General features: G+C 33.2%; 1 protein-coding gene across 4 annotated transcripts in view; it reads left to right on the top strand.

Moving 5' to 3' along the window:
- The window catches only part of SLIT2 (slit guidance ligand 2), a 361,007-nt gene that overhangs the window by 233,367 nt on the left and 106,642 nt on the right, over positions 1 to 20,998 (top strand). For 2 of the 4 annotated variants that reach the window (XM_063107731.1, XM_063107732.1), the window contains exons 6-10: positions 977 to 1,048; positions 6,233 to 6,304; positions 8,850 to 9,013; positions 10,122 to 10,133; positions 11,091 to 11,229. In XM_063107731.1, the coding sequence (XP_062963801.1) occupies positions 977 to 1,048; positions 6,233 to 6,304; positions 8,850 to 9,013; positions 10,122 to 10,133; positions 11,091 to 11,229 (459 nt within the window). The remainder of the gene's footprint in view (positions 1 to 976; positions 1,049 to 6,232; positions 6,305 to 8,849; positions 9,014 to 10,121; positions 10,134 to 11,090; positions 11,230 to 20,998) is intronic. The other 2 variants (XM_063107729.1, XM_063107730.1) reach the window with 1 other exon arrangement.

Below are 20,998 nucleotides of genomic sequence, written 5' to 3' on the forward strand. Positions count from 1 at the left end.
CTTAATATGATTACGGAAATTTTACTTCCAAAAAACAAGAGCAGGAAAAAGCAAACAACTAAGTTTGGAGCATCTTTATTTTTTCTACCTTTGAATTTTATCAAGTGAACTGATACAGCTGCTAATCTTTTTACCATTGATGTATGCAGTGTTTTAATGATATACCTGCAGTATTATTCTTAGGGGTTTTTTTGGCCGAAATGAGCATCTTTGAGAATATCAAAGTTCTCATTAAATTTTTAATACTTACAAGCTTATTTTCTGGAGAGTGGTGCAATTCTGGAAATTCTTTAACTCAAAAGTATGCTGTATTTACAGGGCAGAGAATTCACATATAATGATAAAGAATGCAAATTATGAGCATACTGAAGCTTAACACAGAGCAACAGCTAACTTTGTAAAGTGTATTCCTGATGAGGAATAGCAGAGAGATATGTGGGATGTCAATTTTCTTTCTTGATTTGGAGTTCTCGAAGGAAAACTGTTTTTTAAAAAAAGGAAACCTAAAAGTAGTCTTGCTCTTTCTTGCCAAGGATAGTGAAATTAACATGCAGCTGGGCTTCTCTGATAAATGGATTCTGTTAGGTCACTGAGGGGGTGCATGTGACATTAAGTGATTTACAGTCCTTTACCTTAATGAAATTGTTTCAGCAAGATGACGCTGAAAGCTCTTAATGGATAGCTTTTCTTGATGTAATGAAATTGCATTCCTATGGCATTTAATATAAGGTGCAGTTATTATTTACTGGAGCTTTCCAAGGGCTGCTATTTGCACAGACAGTTCAGAACAAAAAGGGATTTCAGTGGCTGCATAGAGGCCAGAATGGCTTGTGACATTCTTAAGCAGATGAGTGTGTTTGTGAGAGCATTTCAGTCAGTGTGGCCAGGGCTTCAGAGACCCTTCAGGAGACTTTCTGTCACCCACCCCTGCTACTGTGCATCCCTTTTGCATATATTCTTCTAATCTGTTTATTAGGCAACTGGATTACAACCAGATCAGCTGTATCGAAGATGGGGCATTTAGGGCTCTCCGGGACCTGGAAGTGCTGTAAGTACTGCTTATTTCTTCTCCTCTTCTAATGGAAGCTTTGTGTCTGGGGTGCTCTAATGTGGAGGCTTGTCTGCTGGCTTAAAACCTTGTGTCAAAATGGTCTACTAAAGAGATACCTTAACTAACTCATAGTGAATACACAGAAGAATCAAAATGTGTGTGTGCAAAACCTTGCATATCATATCTGTATGTTTAGGTAGAATTGTCTATCTAAGGATACTCAGATGTTCTTCTTATAATATAATCTTCTCAGGATTCACAGGATTTGTGAAAATTCCCAGAACTGCTAAATATTAAGATAAAATTAATTTCGTAGAAACAATAACATCAAAAAATAAACCTCTTAGAAGCTGATATGTTGGTATGTTTTGTAATTGTTAGGTAATGGAAAGATGTTTTTAAAAATGTAATTTTTAACCTGATAACTTAACATTATCTTTGTAAGGTTATGTTGAAATTTACTTTGTAGTTTTAATAAGCTGCCCATTAGGTCCATTTTAAATTCTTCACTACTGACTTTGTAATGCACAACATACGGACTTGGATTATAATTGGCACCCTCTCTCTGTCCTTGCTGAGTAAACATGACGGACAGAACCAGGTGGAGCAACTAAGTTATCTCTCTTGACCTTTGACTTAGTAAAATCATTTTAATAAAGTGATTAATTTGAGTGAAAACTAATTTTAATGAAAAATATAGTTACTAAAGCACTTTCCACCGCCCATGTATATCTGGATTATTTTTTGGTCAAAGATTCATATTTCTAGTTTTTTAAATATACTTACAAATTTCCTCCCCAAATAAAAATATTTTTCTCTGCTTTATTTCTTCCTTGATACAATGTAGTCAGAAATCTAAAACTGAGTTAAATGTGAAAGGGTTTTGAATTTTTAGTCTATTTGTTAAAAGTTATCCAGAAATCATCAAGTTCTGAAAAAATAAGATTCGTTGCTTTATAAATTGAGTTTCAGGAATAGAATGCAATTTGAAAAAAAATTTCATTTCTAAAATTTCATTTAGTATGGCTTCTTTTGGAACTATTTTCTATGTGATTTTGGTTTAAATTACGAGGAAATGAATAGAATTTCTAGCTATGTCATAAGTTATTAATCATTTCTAAATATTTACGTATGAATTAGTTGATTGAGATAAATAGTGAAATATAAAAATATATACTGTTCTCTAACTACATGAGAAGTCCCCTGAGTTTCTGTTGATAACAGTCTTTTTCTACAGGAAAAACATTCAAAGTACTTATATACATTTCATTTATAAGGTCAATTTAAAAATTATGTACCAGACCCAATTTTAATATACAAAGTCAGTGATGCTATTTCAGAATTAGGAAAATGCCGATACAACTATAATTTCATGGTAGTGTTCTGATAGCAAAACCATAGTCATTGTCGCTAAACTTCATATGTGAAGAAAATTATGAAATATTCTCTTTTTCTCTTATGAATATTCTCTTCGTATATGAAGAGAATTATGAATATGAAGAGAAATATGACAAGAATTATTTAATTGAATGGAGCTTATCAAACCAAAAATTCTGGTACTAGATCAGTGCTCCAAACTAGTAATATGAATTATACCAATTATTATATGAAAAATTTGCTAAGTAGTTTGGATAAATTAAATCCCTTGAAGTACCTTTTTATTAAGTAAAAAAGCTTATATTTGTATTACATATGGAATCATTCAGCTTATTTATTCAATATGTATGTGTATATATAACATATATATTGAGTATCTGCTGTGTATCAAGTAAATTAAAGTTTGCCTATTATAAACATTTGGCTTTTCTTTAGAATAGAGTTTATGCCCAGAAAGACTCCAGAAAGGAAGTTGTCTATTTTGTTTATTTTTACAGTTAATAACTCTTTTGGATATATTTAATAATGTGGAAATAATGAAGGGACATTAATTTGCAGATCACCTTAAATTTCAGATTTCAGCTGTTTTATATATTTAAAATTTTTAATTCTATGAACCATTAGTGAATGTATGTATGACTAGACTGAGGCCAAATAGGAGAAGATGGGGGTAATTATCTTAGGTCAATGATAAAAATGTATTAGATTAGGATATATTTTTGGGGAAAAAAAAGTGAATGAAGTCCAAGAAGTCAAGTGAAAAGTTAAGGTAGAAGATAGCAAGAAGGCAGTTTGTCACTTGTCTGTTCATGGCAAACTGGTTTCTTGTGGAATCTGGTTGGTAGGATTTAGAATCAACTGTTTATTTTCTTATTGTGAAGATATCATCTCAAAATAACATTGAACTAAATCTAGATCGATGTTTTCTTTTTCTTTGGACACTAGACTCAGAAATCAAATGTATTCCTTGAGTTGCTAGTTTTACATTTTTTTCCCCTTTTCCACAGAATGGGCATAATTTAATTTAACACAGTGATTCACATCCATTAAATACCAGACTCTCTGCAAAGCCCAATGCTTGGCACTAAGGCAATAAATAGAATAAATTAAGATCTAAGAATGAGAGATGCTCCATGATTATAAAGGCTAACATTTTGTATTTACACACAAAGATGTCCTTTGTACTAGAATACATTCTAATTTCAAGGAGAAAATCTTCAGGTTGAGCATAAAAATAATGCATAGGCAAAAGCATTCATAAATGAATAAGTGCAACATATAAATGTGTATAATTTTCAAATAGGAATTGATCGTAACCATAATATGTGCATATCATCATACCTAATTAACACATATTTATTACTATTTTTTAAAATAACTTAATTTTGTTGGTTTCACATATTTTCGGTCACTGGATATCAGTATCTACATTGCTTTACCAGCATCAATACTGAATAAAATACTAAGATAATTTATTTCTTCAGTTGCATTATGTGAACAAACGTTTTGAGAAAAGACTTCGAATTGATAGCTACAGGCTTCAGCATTCAATAAAAACTTCCGTTTGCATGGAAACGTAAAAACACTATAGTTCAAGATTAATGCATGTCTGCTGTGTGATTTACTTTTTTAAAAAAAAAAAAAATGTTATCCCCAGAGTCACATTTCAGAGTGCTATATTCTCTAAAGATTTTAGCCATATTAAGTCAGCATAAATTTTGAGGGTGGGAAAAGGAGTCATTTGGAAGCAAATCCCTTTGAAAAGTGAAACCTTTTAGTTCAAACATCAGGATATATTTTAATGGCATTTGAAAAAATCATCTCATTTTGCTTGAGCCCAGGAAAATGCTAGAAGCTTTTAGATAACATGAGCCAACCAATTCAGTGCTTTATAAGTTCTCCATAAAGTAGTTTATTTTTCCTATGTGACTTAATTCAAATCACTGAGATTAGTTCTTATATCATTCAATACACTGCAAAACTGGATAGCAAAGAACATCAGTGCAGTTCTAGGTCTGTCTCCAATGTGCCCTACTTTACTGAGAAGTTTAAGTTAATCCCTTAACCCCCAAATGCCACCATGGATAACCACAGGTACCAGTTGGCCTAAAGTGGCCTTATTTTGCTTAGCCCAAACAAATTTGGCCCACAGACTCTTTGAAATATTTGAATTAATTACCAATATTTAAAAATTAGAAGGCTTTATCTAAAAATTTCAATTTCTAGCTTCCCTTGGAAAAGTAAGATGGTTTGGGCCATGATCCATTGGAGCTGCTGCAACAGAGAATATCATTGCTCAGTGACTCAAGTCCTCACCATCCCCAGCTGTCTGCCTGACCTTCTCCATCTCTCTTGCTTATTGTGTTATTTTTAAAATTTTTTTTCTTTTTGCACGTGGCCTACTTCTCTCATTTATGGTCCCTGCCTGGCCTCTATAAGTAAATGAATTTGCAACTCCTAATTCAAACCCTTCTACAATATCGAACATCATCCACCTGGACCATTGATGCTGTCTTTCTTGTCTCCTTCAGAAATTTGTCCTTTTTAGTTACCACCCCAGTGTATCTTCAGTCTCTCCCCGTCCTAGAATCTCTTTCCATTCTCACACTTTACTCACACACCTCAGGATAACTGTTCTGTCCCTTGCTTATCATAGCCAGTCTTCTCTGAAGCAAAAATAACTCTCCTCTTAATCTTATTAACTCTAAATTTTTAAAATGAATCTAATTCATCTCCCCAGTTGGATTGTATGCTATTTTATAACAGGAATTATGTCCCATTTATTTTTATAATACTCCATGTTGCCAGAAAAAAAATAAAATAACAGCCATTCTGGAGATACTTGATGAATGAGTAGTAGTAGTAGAAAAAGTAAGAAAAAATTGAACCAAGCAAGGAAAATACTTATTTTCAACATAATTCCCTTGACCACCTATCTTCCTGGCTCTACCTCATGAAACCACGAAAACTACCACACACCACTAAACAAAAAACAGTTTATGCTGCTGTAGCTAAACATAGTTAGACTAGATTAAGCTTTTAATATAGTGCTACAGCATGTCACTTCATCTCCACCTGATGCAAGTACCAAATATAGATGTAGGTCTTTCTACTCAAATTTCAACAGCAGCTCATGTCCGTAGTAAAGAATAATGAGCAGGATGCTGTTCCAGCACTTGACAGGAATGATCCTGTATTGTTGCTGTGAGATTTCAGTTGGAGAATTCAAATATGTTCATTTACTCATGGACACTAATTAAATACAATACCTCTCTAAGGAAATGTAATTGTTCAAATTTTCCAACTGTGATTGCTCCATGTTCATTTCTTAACCAATATTATGAACAGACATATCTGGGTGCAGAATGTAACATGTAAGTAGTCAACGATGCTATGACTAAAGCCATAAATTTGTAATAAATGTTGATAAAACTGAATGTATAGCAATATGTTAAAGTATGAAATTTATTTATCAACTTGTCTATAAAATAGTGTGTTCTCTATGCCATCTCTACCGATAGTTTTCCTGCATAAGCATAGTCACAAAAAGTTTTCTTTGGGGCCGGCCCCCTGGCTCATTTGGGAGAGTGTAGTGCTGGTAGCGCCGAGGCCGCGGGTTCAGATCCTATATAGGGATGGCCAGTGCGCTCACTGGCTGAGCGTGGTGCACACCACACCGTGCCGAGGGTTGTGATCCCCTGACCGGTCAGAGAAAAAAAAAAAAAAAGTTTTCTTTATATTAATATAAAAAATCATAAATACATTTTTCTATCTAAAATTTCTAACTTTTTTTTAATTCTACAGAACTCTCAACAATAACAACATTACTAGACTTTCTGTGGCAAGTTTCAACCATATGCCTAAACTTAGGACTTTGTAAGTAGTCTTTATATATGTTAAGATGAATTTAATCAACTAAGGATCCCCCCCCCAATATCATTTTTACTAAGCAGAGAACAGGACCACTAGTTCATTATGGGTTAAACAAAGAAAAAAAAAAATAATTCTAGATATGACATTTGAGTAAATGAACTATTATTTTGAAGACTTGAAAGCTTTTTTTTTGAATGATATGCATTATGGGAAGTTTGGAGTGAAAAAAAAAAACGTTTACTTTGAGCTATTGTGGAGGTCACATTTCATTAAGAAATGGAAGACTACTTGATTGGCTGTCAGAAATGATAAATGGGAAATCTTTATGATTTTATTACAGTACTGCAAGCAGACCTAATAAAGCTAAACTGGTTCTCCAACATTCTTTGTAACATAAAATTACTGCATCACCCTCTAGTGCATTTATAATTAAGGTTGTGTCAGCATTTATATTTAAAAATATCTTTTCAGGGTTTGTCAATGAGCACTAAGATATTTTTGGTGAATAAAAATGGTTCTCTAATGAAGTATTGACTACAGCTATATTTTTCTCTTGGAAAAAAAATGTAATTCTTAAAGTCCAGGGTGGGTGTATTACACAGGTAAATCTCATTTGAACTGGGTTTCAGAGTCACCTTGACCTAAAAAATATATTACATATAACATTTGAGAAATGGTTGGAAACAAAACAAAAGCATCAGACTTCTTGGGAAAAAATGTGTTTTGAAGTAGGGAAAATATGTTTCAATTGGATTTTCAAAATACTTCTCATTTTATAATAGCTTATAACTGGAAAAAGTATTATATTTGTTTTCTTTAATAAACAGTCAGTTGAATTACCAACTTTTTAATAAATTAGGCAACATCAATCTGAGTGTCATTTTTTTCCTCACTAAAATCTAACTCTGTATATGATACACATCATTATAATTCCCTAGGAGTATGATTTAGCAAAATAAAGAAGTTCTAAAAGTATGTAGACATAACTAAATTTAGTTTTCCTGGAGCTATCAGATTGAGACTGATCTAACTGAAGTATCAGCCCAGTTCACTCTAACTATATTTGACAAAATTAGTTTCCCACTAACTCTATTTTTTTTTAAAGAGAAATTGATTAAGCTTTCAATCCCTGCAAAAGTAAAGCCACTGAAACTGTAAAATCATCCATCATCTGCATTTTTGTTACTGTTTCTTATTTTCTTGTAGAAATCCACTAGTTTTCTTACTAACTGGGTTTTATAATTTTTATGTATTTTTTCCTCTCATTTCAAATTTGAGCACTCCAGATTGGAAACACTGTAATGTGCTTGGTTTAGATGGAAATACGTAGAGACCAGTGATGGAATGTGTCATGTGACTTCCAAAGGGTGGCACTTGAACTTCCTGGAAAACTGAACAGGAGGTCACCTAGCTTTCCCAAAGTGTAGCGTTTTGTTCCGTGGCATGCCTTCTAGTTTTGATGCAAGACAATCTGTTCCTTATCTGCAGGTTCAAGGAGAATGTAAAGCAGTCATCTAACTTTAAATTCCCTTGCTTTGGTTGATTCATTATTCTGTAGTATCATTGCTACTTAAAAAATCCATTTTTAAGGTCCAATTCTCTTTCTGGACTGAATACCATGTTTTAATATCCATTACTATTATTGGGTTAGAATTGAACACATCAGCTAAAAAGGACTAAATGTTATTACTGTGTCATAGATGATTCTGGGAATGATACTTTGATTTATAGCTTTGAATGTCCTTTATTTTAGTTTGAGAAAACATAAAAGCCAGTTTGGAGTCGTTTACCTAATTTAGTGGATACATTTGTCTGATATTATTAATGGAGAAGTGCTATTTGCCACTTGGAAGCAATCCATGATCTTGTGCAGATTCTGCCAGCATAGAGGGGACTTACTTAATTCCTTCACTCACAGCCATTTATGCCTTTTAATTTCAGTCCCTGATCTTTGAAGATAGGTCTTCAAGAGCCAAAAGCAGTTAAGCCCTTTTTCTGTGATTAAACAAAAAAAGAAGGAAATAAGAATAGGAATGTGAAAAAAAGTATTTTATATTGAATTACTATTCTCTCTTGTTCAGCAAAAAATGAAAGTGACCCGCTAAAAAGATTTTGCAAGTAGTTTCTATAGAGACTAATAATGGCAGGACTTACTGATATTTTAAACTGAGAGCCATAACTTTTATTAACCTTCCCCCCCACCACCTTTCCTCTCCCCCACCCCACCCCCTCTCAAAGCGATTTGCCTTAGATTTTTTTTTTTTTTTTTTTTTCCCTCTTTACCCTTTTGAATGAACATAGGCAAAATAATTTTATGGTCACATTTAAGCTTCTGTATATTTGTGTAGTTCAAAACAAATAAAGATAGACTTGATTCTGTGGTGGTAAACCAGTTTAATTTTTAGAAAAATAATTAAATGTTAACTTGCTATGCTTTATCTACTTCTATATTAAGAAATAAAGTTATATATCCTTATTAATGAGTTTCTCAAGTTTTTAAATAATTATTTTTTGTTTTCTTGCTTTAAACTTCTTTCCTATCATTTAGTCGACTCCATACCAACAACCTGTACTGTGACTGCCATCTGGCCTGGCTCTCCGACTGGCTTCGCCAACGGCCTCGGGTTGGCCTGTACACTCAGTGTATGGGCCCATCCCACCTGAGGGGCCATAATGTAGCTGAGGTTCAAAAACGAGAATTTGTCTGCAGTGGTAAGGGAGAAAGAAGGGCCATGTTATTGTATTATCATATGCTGTTATGTAACAGAAGGTGAAGAATGCACGCTTAAATGGTTTCAGTGTTACTTACAACATGCGCAGTTGTGCACTAATTACTTAATGGAGATGCTCTTTTTTTAGTGATAATACATTTTAAGACATTTGTATATTTTTGACTACTAGTGATTACTTGTACCTAAATTAAGATCAAAGATTTTTCAGTTTTCCCTCCAGGGGAAGTATAGGAAATGACTAGATTATGGTGCTACATGGGAATCACTATTTTTCTTTAAGTAACAAATTGTATCTATTTTTACAGTTAACAACTGAAAAATGATTAGCTAATCCTGGATTCCTACTGTGAAATTCAGAGTAATTCAACCGTGGTTCCAAAGTGACAAAATGCTCTTCATGTATACATAGATGAGGGTACTTCAAAAAGCTCGTGGGAACATTTGTATTATCTTTTAATTCTATTTTTCCACTAACTTTTTGAAGAACCCTCCTATACTAATGGTTCAATTCTGCTATTTAAACAAATAAATGATTGGCCTTAAAAACAAAAGTAAAACACGGGCTATGTGAAATATCAGTAGCTGATGTTTACTGAGTTCTTCTATGTGCTTAAGCACCAATCTAAGTATTTTGCATAGGAAAGATTTTCAAAAAGTTCATGGAAATATTTGCATTACCTTTTAATTCTAATTTTCTATGAGCTAGTTGAAGTACACTTACGTGTACATGTGTATGTGTATCCATATAGATATATCTTATAAATATAGAGCTGATTCTGTTTCAGAAGTTTCTATTCAAAATACAATAAAACAAATTTTAAAAACCATATAATGCATCATAAATATTTAATAGGTTTTTAAAGGAGGAGCGGGGAGACATTGTTGGTACTTGATTCTATTCTGCTGTTATCTTTTAGAACTTTTTATGTATTTTCTCACACTTTTTATAACCTAAAAAAATTCTCTTATTATGTCATGGAATGTTCTCAATAAGTCTGATTGCTTTTTAAAAAATTAAACAATGAAATGACTAACAATTTGTTACTAACGCTTTTTTCTCTCTTTACTTTTTCCTTCCTGTTTTCTAGAAGAGGAAGAAGGCAAGTTCACGTTTCCTTTTTAGATCGAGAGTATTTTTGTAAAGTTTCAGATCTTATTTAGAGGGATTGGGTTAGCAACTAACTAGCAGCCTCTTTCTGGTGCCTCACTGCCACTAGGGACCTTTCCCTACAGGTCAGAGGGGCCGTCCCTGTTCTCCGGAAACCATGAGTTTCCAGATGCCCATTTGGTACAGCCCTGCTGACATTCTGTTGTTTATCATCTGAACAGTAAAATCTCATTTCAGAATTCTTTTGTTTCCAAATATTGAGTAGTAAAAATACATACCTGCAGGCAACTACTTTTGCTAAAATTTCAAATCATGTGAAACCCAAAAAAGAATCATAGAGATTAACAATTACAGAGTGACATGATACAAAATTATTATAATAACTTCAAAGAAAGCAGTAATTTTGAACCTTTCCAGATGTCAAACTTAGCATTATCTAATTTTCCCCTGCATTTATTGGCACATGATTACTTAATTTGAGCAACAGTTATGTCTACCAAGACAGCAGTCTTACTGTTTTTCTTTCTTATTTTTTTTCGAGACAAAGTAAATTAAGCCACACAAATTCGATAAAGACCAAGCTCTATTTAAGCTTATTAGAAATGAATATAGATTAGTCTGAAATTGCTGCTTTTTTTGGAACTCAGAAGAGTTTTGAATAGAAGTCTGGTTTTGAATCTGAATTTAGCCTTTCTCACAATTTCTTCAAGGTTTAAAAATTACCACTTTCATGACCAGTTTTTAAAATTTTATTTGCTACATCTGAATATTAACCCTGAAATATAAATGCATGCTTCCTAAATATATATTTTAGAAACATAGAATCATTTTATGATCACTTATTTAGAGAAATTTATTTCTATCACATGCTTTGTTATTGAGCAAAGTTTGCATGTTTCGTAACTATGAAATTTAGGATGAAAAATATTGCTGTTTGTTTCTTTTCTAGGTCACCAGTCATTCATCGCTCCTTCCTGTAGTGTTTTGCACTGCCCTGCTGCTTGTACCTGTAGTAACAATATTGTAGACTGTCGTGGGAAAGGGCTCACGGAGATCCCTACAAATCTACCAGAGACCATCACCGAAATGTATGTGCACTGAAATGTTTTCTTATCCCTCTAATTGCTAAGTGAACTAAACCTTGATTTTCTTTAGGAAATTTTGGGTTTATCAAAGGTGCATCTGATCAATTAGCTTAGACAAATGTTCTTTTCAAAAGTGTATTGACCTTTACTCTGTTTAATTAAACGTCTTGTTAAAGGGGCTAGGATTTTTTTTCCCCACAGGTAGGATTATAAGGAATGCATTTTAAGGAAAAATAGTACTTTCTCTTTCCTTGAGAAGGCGTTATTAGGCTATTTAGGAAAAATAAGAGTGTCTATCCCTAATCTGGCCTTTTGGGTCTGTAGATCTACTATTGTCCATTTCCAGTGTGGATTGGTAGGATTACAAAGAGGGACCAAGCTGGGACTAGTAAACCGTAATTGTAAGGTAACCAGGTTATGTTCTGCCTCCGCAAGAGCTAACATTTTAAAATGCAGGTTCACTATTTTGTTCGAATTGATAGTCTAATGCAAAGTATAAAAAGAATAATATTATAAAGTTAAATATGAAGATTTTTAAATTAGTCAGCATTTTAGCCTATTTGAGCCAGTGCCAGAATACCTGCATCAGAAGTTAAATTCTGATGACAAGGTATCACATACATATTTTGTAAGCAGCTGCTGAATGTATTTCTATGTCCTTGCCAAATAGAAGTCATGTGGATAAAATAAGGTCACCACATAAGAGGTAAAAGGGAATGCTTTTACCATCTTGGGGTGTAAGCACTAGGGAAAATCTCTGCCTCAATATTCATTAATTAAGAAAGCACCTCTTAACCACCCCATCATATTATTGCCTTACAGGTAAATTCTAAATTGTAACTAAATAGTTTTGGATGTTTTTTGGTGAAAATAGTATAATAGAACCAACCTCTTGTGATAGACCTACATAGTAGGCCACAAAAATTATTTTTAAAAACTGCTCATTTATTTTTACCAATTTATTTAATTGCTTTAATAAATTAACTGCCCTCATTTACTTTATATGAGAATAGGCTCAGTTCAAAGACTCACTTCCATTATTTTAAAGTATCTAACATGTGTGTAACAGTGCACTCAGAGCTTTGCAGTGTAAGGTATGATCCTCTGCAGGACTCTAGAATCTGTGGAGATTTAACAGACACCGAATTACATATGCACATAATAATAATATTCTTGTCAAAATTTTAATTGTTGGAGAACTACCTTACCTATAGAAAACATTTGTAAGTACTTTTTAGCTGAACTTTGAAAGAAGAATAAGATATGGTATGGGAAGAGGCAGGTGACATTCCATGAAAGAGAAATATCAGGAACAAAGGACAGAGGTGGCAGTGAGAATTGTGTTTGAGAAATTGTACAGTTGAATCTAATCAGAGCAATAGGTTCATGTTCAGGCCTCATGGAAAATAATGCCCCCCAAAAGACAAATACATGTAATTCTAAAGTCACACGTTACCAAAGTCCTTTAAGTTAGTCAAAAGATACTAGATACAAAGAAGTTGATAGTAGAAAGACATACTAAGTTCTAACAGGGGAATAGTACATTTATCTATTCAGGCATGAGCATGTCTTAGGTAAGCACTTACTAAGTAAAGGCACTGTGAATTTTCTGGAGATCTTCCATCAAATGGCTAGCAAATTTGACATGCAAATTAAAAACTATGAAATGAAGTACAATGTAAGAGATGAACCTATAAAGTTCAAGATATTACAGAGGGTGTAAAGTGGAGGGCAAGATACAGTGGTTAACTAGAGTAAGAAAGTTTTAGTCGGAACCCCAGGTTTACCTACCATTTATTATCTGTGAAACCATGGACAAGTTACTTATCTAATACGAGCCTGTCTCCTCATCTGAAACTAAGGGTTCTTGTCAGTTTGATAGGAAATAGTTCGCACATGTAGAGCTACATATGCTTAGCATGTAGTAATCATTCCGTAAATGGTACCTCAGCTATGGAAGTCTTCATGTGGAAGTAACACCTGAGCTCAGCCTTGAAAGATAAGTAGTGAATGGAAATACAGAGATGAGAAAAGGACTTTCAGCATTAATAGGATATCATAGCATAGGTAATAAGAATGAAAGTACAAGACATCATCTGACGGGAATGCTGCTTGGTATTTGAAATTTGAAAGAGTACTGGAAAACAAAGTTGGAAAGGTAGGTTGGAGCCAATTCATGGAGGATCTTATGGTAGAAGATCTTAGATTTTATTTGCAATGCATTTGAACACAAGAGTTTTAATCTGAGTCTCCCAGAAGAATTAATCTGACAGCTCTGTACCAGTGATTTGGTAAAAGGAGAGAATGCAAGGCAGGAGGCTTCTTGGGAGGTGTATTCATGCTGATCCAGGGGAGACGTCAGAAGAGCATGAGCTAGGTAGTAACCGTAGGGATGGTGATGTGCAAACAGATGTGATAGGTAATATAGAAGCAGAATTAATGGGATTTAGCATGGGATGAGATGAGGGAGAAATGGAGAAAAATAAAGCAAAGATGATGCAGGAGTTTCAAGTATGAGTGATGGGGAGGTGGTGGTTATATCATTGCATGTCAGAAGCTGAGGAGCAGAACCAAACCTGGGAAGGAAGATGATGGTGAACTCAATTTGTGCAATACCGAAGTACCAGCAACACATTTAGAGGCAACTGAAATAATACTGACTATAATAATTTTAGAGCAAGACAAGGACATCAGGCAAAGATTTTGAAATAACTAACATAATAAAAAACAAAGTTGAGAGTTGAAACCATCAGAATGGCCAATGGAAAGGAGAGCAAGAGAAGAGAAACCCAAGGACCTTATAAAAACAGCAGAGGGCTCTAATAGGCAGGGGGCGAAGGGGATTCTAGGAAAAAGGATCTGCAAAGGCAGCTACTGCTGCTAAAGGAGCCAAGCTGCGGTCTGAGAGCAGGTTTTGGAATTTGACCAGCATATTGTTCTTGGAGGATTCAATTTCGATAGGGTGGTAGGTAAGTAACCACCTTTTCAGAGTGTTGCGAAAGGGAGTATTGATGAGTATTGGGGAAAGCAGATACAGAGCAGTTTGAAGAGTTTGTCTGAGAAAAGTTTTTTTTTAAAAAAAGAAAATTGGTTTTATATAGGACAAACATGGATTTATTTCAAGTTGCAGAAATCTGCAATCATTAGAAAGTCAAAAAGAAAGAGTTTGAGGGGAAATGAAAGCATGAAACATAAATAATATATATGTGGAAGCAAGATCATTCTGCACATAGGAGGGAATTGATCAAATCCAGGTCATAGGAAAGAACAGAAAGCTGTTGGGATGTGGACAAAAAGAGAAGCATAAGTTGTAGACATAACATACTGAAAGCAATATAAGACATTTAAAATGGTTTATCTTCTGTAGTATATTTTATTTTTTATCATAGTGCTTTTCTTCTATTTTGTATGCTCTATGGATTTTGTATAATGATGGAATTTAGTAGCATAAAAGTTATACTAAATAATACGTCCCACTGGGTTTGCCTATATTGAGGAGGTGGTGTATCAGATAAAACTACAATAAATTAAATTTATAAGTAGAGATTAAAACAAGTAAAGCTCTAGGAGAATTCTACTTCTCTATTACATTATCAGCTTTATTGGCAGAGCATCTGGTAATAAATCATATTGATCCTCAAATCCAAGAAAATTCTTTCGTTTTCTTTCATTATAATGGTATAACTTACCAGCTTAGTAACTCACTTCTTTTCTTACTCTTTTATTTTTTTGTAAGATTCATAAAATGTGGAAATAAATCTATCTACATCTTCTTTATCTTTAGAAATTATAGGTTTTTAATTCATGATGAACTGAAAATTTTCAACTCCCCCCATATTATTCAAATATTTTTTTTAATATCTGGACTTTACATTATTAGTAGAATTTCTTAATGGCAAAATAGCACATTCAATAATTTTAACTTGATTTCCTACTGTGTGGTATTTCTTTATTCTTGCAACTGTCTGATAATATAATTCTAAAAGAATGTACAGGGTACATGAAAGAGTTCATGGAAAGATTCTCGTTGTCTTCTGTCTACTTTTCCATGAACTTTTTGAAATGCCCCCATATGTATGTGCTATATAGGCTTGATCAGCTGCTCCCAAATCTAGGTAGGAAAACTACCCCTAAACCTAAGTAGAAAAAACACTTTTTTTTTTTTCCTGCTTTGTATTTGCAACTACCAATTTATACTTCTGGTATTTGCTAAAACAATTATTTGTTAAGCCATAGAAGGGAACAGGATAGGAGAAACTTTAAAAAACTTGCCTATGAAGAAAATTTAAATGCAGCAGAAAGAAAGATAAGGCATTAAGCTATAGAAAAGTTTGCAAAACTGGATCTGTTTCATAATACATTGCAACTACTATAATGTCAGTTTTTCTATTCTCTTTTACATGTTCTCATGTTTCCCTGAATTTTGTCTGCACCGGACTTATCGTAGTTTAATTTGTTACTTTGACTAATGTCAAACTATTCTATGACACTGCAAGCTTGACGAGGGCAGAACCATTTCTATTTTCTCACCATTTCTGCCCCAACACTTAGTGTGATGTGGGTGGGCAGAAGGACAGTGTTGGGAGCAGGTGGAGGGGGTCTCATACACACATTCTGGAGAGCATCCAGGCCTCCATTCTTCATAGTAAAAACAAGTGACAAAGAAAGATGGACTAATGCAGAGAAGATAGAAGGGGGAAATAGAACGTGTAATGTAAGATAAAATTAAGTGTAAAAGAAAGAAGCTGTGCTCCCCTGGAATCTTCCCAGCATGCTGCTTTGAACTCTGATGACTGAAAACCTTGCTCCCAAACAGTTGAGATGCCTCAGGCAAGTCTATACACGATCTGGTCCATGGCAACAAAATCATTAATAGCAAATGATTCTCTATATATCAACTCCTCAGAATTAATTTCTTAGACCACATTTTGAGGTGTAAAGTTTTTAATACGATGCAATGGATTGCTATAAAGTTAGACTTTTAGTTCTCTGCAATCCACTTACAGACTTTCTGTGTCATATCACCTTTTCAAACCATTATACGGAAATTCTATAAATCATGGAGAATACTTAGTAAGACATAGGTTGTAACAACTTAATATGTCTTACTTACTCTTACCTCCTTGCCTCAACTCTTGGCCACCTCTTTTGGGCTCAGAAACTAGAAGCCACACAGTTCCTTTTCATTTGTCAGAAGATCGGGGAACGTTCACATTATGGGAAGAGACAGGATGGTAGCCAAGTTCCAAGGCCTAACCCAGGTCTTCTGCATGCCATTTCAGTGCTTCTGGAGATGTATTGCAGAGTCTTAGTAGTTAAAATGTTTTTATCAGATATGCTATTCAAATTGGTAACATGTAAAGGAAACTCACTTTGTTGAGTAAACTCACCAAACTACTCTTACTAGTCCAGGAATAAAGAAGGTTCTTTTGAAGAGATTCATAGTGGTGGGGACTGAATATTAGGTTTCCAAGTACTTTTGTTCCTTTCTTTCATCTGAACCACTTGCATGCATAATTATAAAGAAACAAAAGTAAGAATGACTCATGAATGCTATCTGTGATTTCAACCTGCATTTATCATATTGAATACAACTTCAAAATTTTATTTTTTTATCCATTTCTGTTTAGACAAACACTTCCTTTCATTTATGTTTAACCCTTTTAGCATGCTGTTTCTGCATTAGCCTCTCCCAAAATTTTGAATCCTTAATTCTATTAAATAATACTTACCCAATTTTGAATCTGCACACTTCAAAGTCATCTCACCTTCTATAGGTAGGTGTATGAAAGTTAGATTTGATAAACTTGTCTTTAAATAGCCTGTACTAGATGATTTAAAAGAATTACAGGTACACATGAAATCAGTCATGATGTTTTGATTGTTTAGCAGGCACCTAGTAATATTTCAACTAACAGCACAGCTGTTATGCTGTGTAATGAGATGATTTTATTTTAATTATAACAATGTTTTAAAATAAATTTAAAAAATAAACATACATTTTTGAAATAAAAATGATATACAGTTTGACTAATTTTTATAGCACATGTAAATTAACATGACTTTACTATTTAGATGATATTGATAAAATATCTAAGGAAGGCAAATGATTCTATTTTTTCATGTAACTGGTATGAAAGAACTAAATAGTCCATAATCTGAGTTTGCCATGTTAAATGATAAGTAGGTTAATAATTTCAAAGTGATATTATTTTCACTCTGGAAGGAGCTAACTGTTTCATTATGAAACTATTTAGAAATTGAGAGGTCTATTCAACTCAAAAGTAATAAAATGCAGTAGAAAATAGTTTTAAAATGTTATAAAAGCGAAAATCTAAGCAACTTTAGTTCATAGTTTTACTAGAATTTTACTAGAACACTTGTTAACAACTGCAGAACTTGTTAGCCTTTTTCAGTTTTACACATTCCTGATATTTTGTTATCTCAGATCTATCCATGGAATTAGCTAGCCTACAGCATGGCTTTGGCTTTACATATTATACTTTTATAATTCTGTGCTCTCTCAGCAAGTTAATGTGACAGCACCTGCAATACTTTCTTTCTATTGGAAATATATATGACACAGTACTTTTTAAAAAACCTCTTGGGTCAGTTAGCTTAGTTGGTTAGAGTGTGGTATTACAGGTCAATGGTTAAGATCCCCATACCAGCTGCAAAACAAAACAAAACGAAACAAAACAAAAACAAACAATAACAACAATAACAAAAAAATCTTGTATCATAGTTAACACCTTCTTTCTGATAAAAAACTTTTCAAAAAGATTTTCGAAATTGTTCATTTGACGTTATTTCTACCAAAATGGAATATAGGCATTTATATATTCTCAGAGGGTTAGTAGAAACTTTAAGTTTTTTGTACTGTTGAAAATAGTTTTGTTAGTTTTTTATGTGAACCTGGTTTCAGATAGAGCTCTCACTCTGATGTAGGGATTTAGAATTATGTTCTCAAATTTTGTTCTGAGATCCTCATAATAACAGAAAGTACGTATGCATTCCCTAAGTACCATAAAAGTACTAATTTTTCTTCTATCAAATAATATTATTTTGCCTAGAAATGTCATTAGATAAACAATCCCAGTATCAAAATAAAAGCCATCATCAACATATATACACAAGCCAGTATTATTTCAACACTGGTTATATGCTAACATACATATGGTTAGAAAAACAAAATAGCATGATTCCTTTCTGAATTTTTTAAAATGAGATATGTAGTCATAAAGTCATTTCATATCAAAGAGGTTTTTTCTTGTAAATATTATTTTTCATTATTTTTATTTCCTCATGTTTTGGGATTCTATTTTCTGCAGTTTTTGTGTCATGATTTTATCCTAAGGGCCCAGAAAGAGATCAGAGCATCAATTCATTATTCAGCTTATTAAAAAGAGATTTCCAATATGTTCCCACAGAACAAACACATAAAGTTAATTATAGTTATCAGCAGCTACACTTATTATGCTCTCTACAGCAACTTGCATAGTTCCATAGCAAAATTGTGTAAAATAAATTATGTAAAATAAACTTGTAGATTAAACGATACTTGTAGTTCCATAGGCCATTATTGAGTACACAAGTAGTCACTGGAGTGTTTTCATCTTTATTTTGGCAGAATTCCCAATTTTATCTGCATATCTTAATCTTTCATTGCCATTGAAAGAAATAGACAAATTATCTTTAAAAGTCTACATGCATCTATTACATGCAAAGAAACCATTTTTATTAAGACTGTGGTCATGATAAGAAAATTATTTGTATCTATTCCCCCCAATTTATTTCTTATTTATATCTAATTTCCCAAAAAGTTGTATATGTAATATATATGTTATGTATGTGTATACACAGAAACACTTTATATGCTATTTTGTGGAGCTATGTGATCATTGAAGAGGAAGGTAAACGGCTTTCTTAAGAGAAAAATACAGAACATTGAATCAAACTTTTGTAATATTACTTAATAAATAAAAATGAGTATAATAAAATTATAATACATTATAGAAAAAATATTAAAATGACAAAGAGAGATTTAAGTGGCAAGAAAAAAACAAAAACCCCAGCTTTTTTTTCTTAAAAAATTCAAAGAGTTTGATGAGTATTATTATAACAGAAGGACATGTAAAAAGGTAGCATTTTTTAAAGGTACTACATATTCAACAACTATTTTTGAGTGTCTACTCAGCATCAAACATCATAGATGAAAGGACATAGTCCCAGCCTTCAAAATGTGTACAATGCAGAGAATTGAAGCTTTACACAAACAGAAATTTTTAAAACTACAGTATATGAGAAGTGATAAAATACATGCACAGGGAACACAGAGAAGGACTCCCTTGGTCTGCCTGGGAGAATCACGTTATCTTCAGGTGTGAGGATGTGTTTTGCAGGCAGAAAAACCAGGGGCTTTTCTGGACAGAGGAAAGAACATTGCAAACTTCCAGGCAAGTGAGAGAGTAATATGATTTTGGAGAAATTAGAAGTTTGTGATTGCTAGAATATAAAGTGAAAACTGAATCTTGAGTAATAGACTGTCCTGATAATAATAGGATATAAGAAAAAAAAGTGAGTAGGGTAGTAGCATGATTAGATTTTTTTGTTAGCAAAATCACTCTAGCATGGAATGGAGAGTGGTTTGGAAGAAAGGAGCCCACTGAGAAGGCGACAGCAGCAGTCTCTGTAAGCGAGGATGAAGGCAAGCTTAGCAGCAGATAGTGATGGAAAGTCATTCCAAGAGGTGACACTACTGCTAATGCAGTTGATTACCCTGAAAGTTCTATAGAAAAAAAAAATGGAGACACCTCGAATGTAAATAAGACCTGTGTAGCATCTAACTTAATAATGAAGACATATGGGGCACACTCAAAGTTTTATTCATTCTCAGAATGAAGAATTTGTGATTTGTTTTTTTAGCAATTGTGTTAGAGATTTATAGTTAATCAGTCAGAAAAACTGCATTAAAAATTTATATAGTTCCAATAGTACTAGAGATTACAGTGTTATCTAAACTCTAGGAAAAAGATAATGGGTAATTTGGAGAATAACTCAGTGCAGGAGTAGAGGAGAATGCAAAGTACTATCTACTCACTGAGTAATCCTGTTGAACAGTGATGTAAAAAGACAATTTGCATAATGTTTTTTAAAATTAAAATGATCAGCAGATGGGATACTTAGTGCAGTGTTTGATTCATATTAAATGTCCAAAAGAATTTAATGAAAAACATGACAACAAAACCTCCAAGTTTTTATTACTGGGTTAGCATTTTTGACATTATGAACCTATACTCTGTCCCCTTAAAATCAGTGAGCCATGTGACATATTTTTGCTCTAAGTCTAAACCATTTGATTGTGTATATTGAGTGCCTCTTTGCATTTGTATACATGCCCATGTGAATACCTGCTTGAAAATTTTAACACTCATTCAGGAGAAACGCACACACATACTCATGCACACACACACAAATTTTTGTCTTGCTGTAAATGCTTAAAGTCAAAATGGAAAAATTTATTTCTCTATTATGAAAACATTGGTTAAATGTACACTCAGGAGAATGTATCCTAAAAAGACAACATAAAAAATAAAATTAAATTAAGGAAATGGATAATTTTCAGGAAAAAGTCATCCCAACACAGGGATGGCTGATAATTAGTATAGACACAGTCCTAAAGCAAAAGTCCTACATGCAGAGTATGTCCTTCTAGAGACCAGTATTCACTCAGCTGCTGAAGATATTTATTAAACTTCCAGAGTTCTGGAGA

This window comes from Cynocephalus volans, chromosome 9, assembly GCF_027409185.1.
Source record: "Cynocephalus volans isolate mCynVol1 chromosome 9, mCynVol1.pri, whole genome shotgun sequence".
In the NCBI taxonomy this organism is placed as follows: Eukaryota; Metazoa; Chordata; class Mammalia; order Dermoptera; family Cynocephalidae; genus Cynocephalus; species Cynocephalus volans.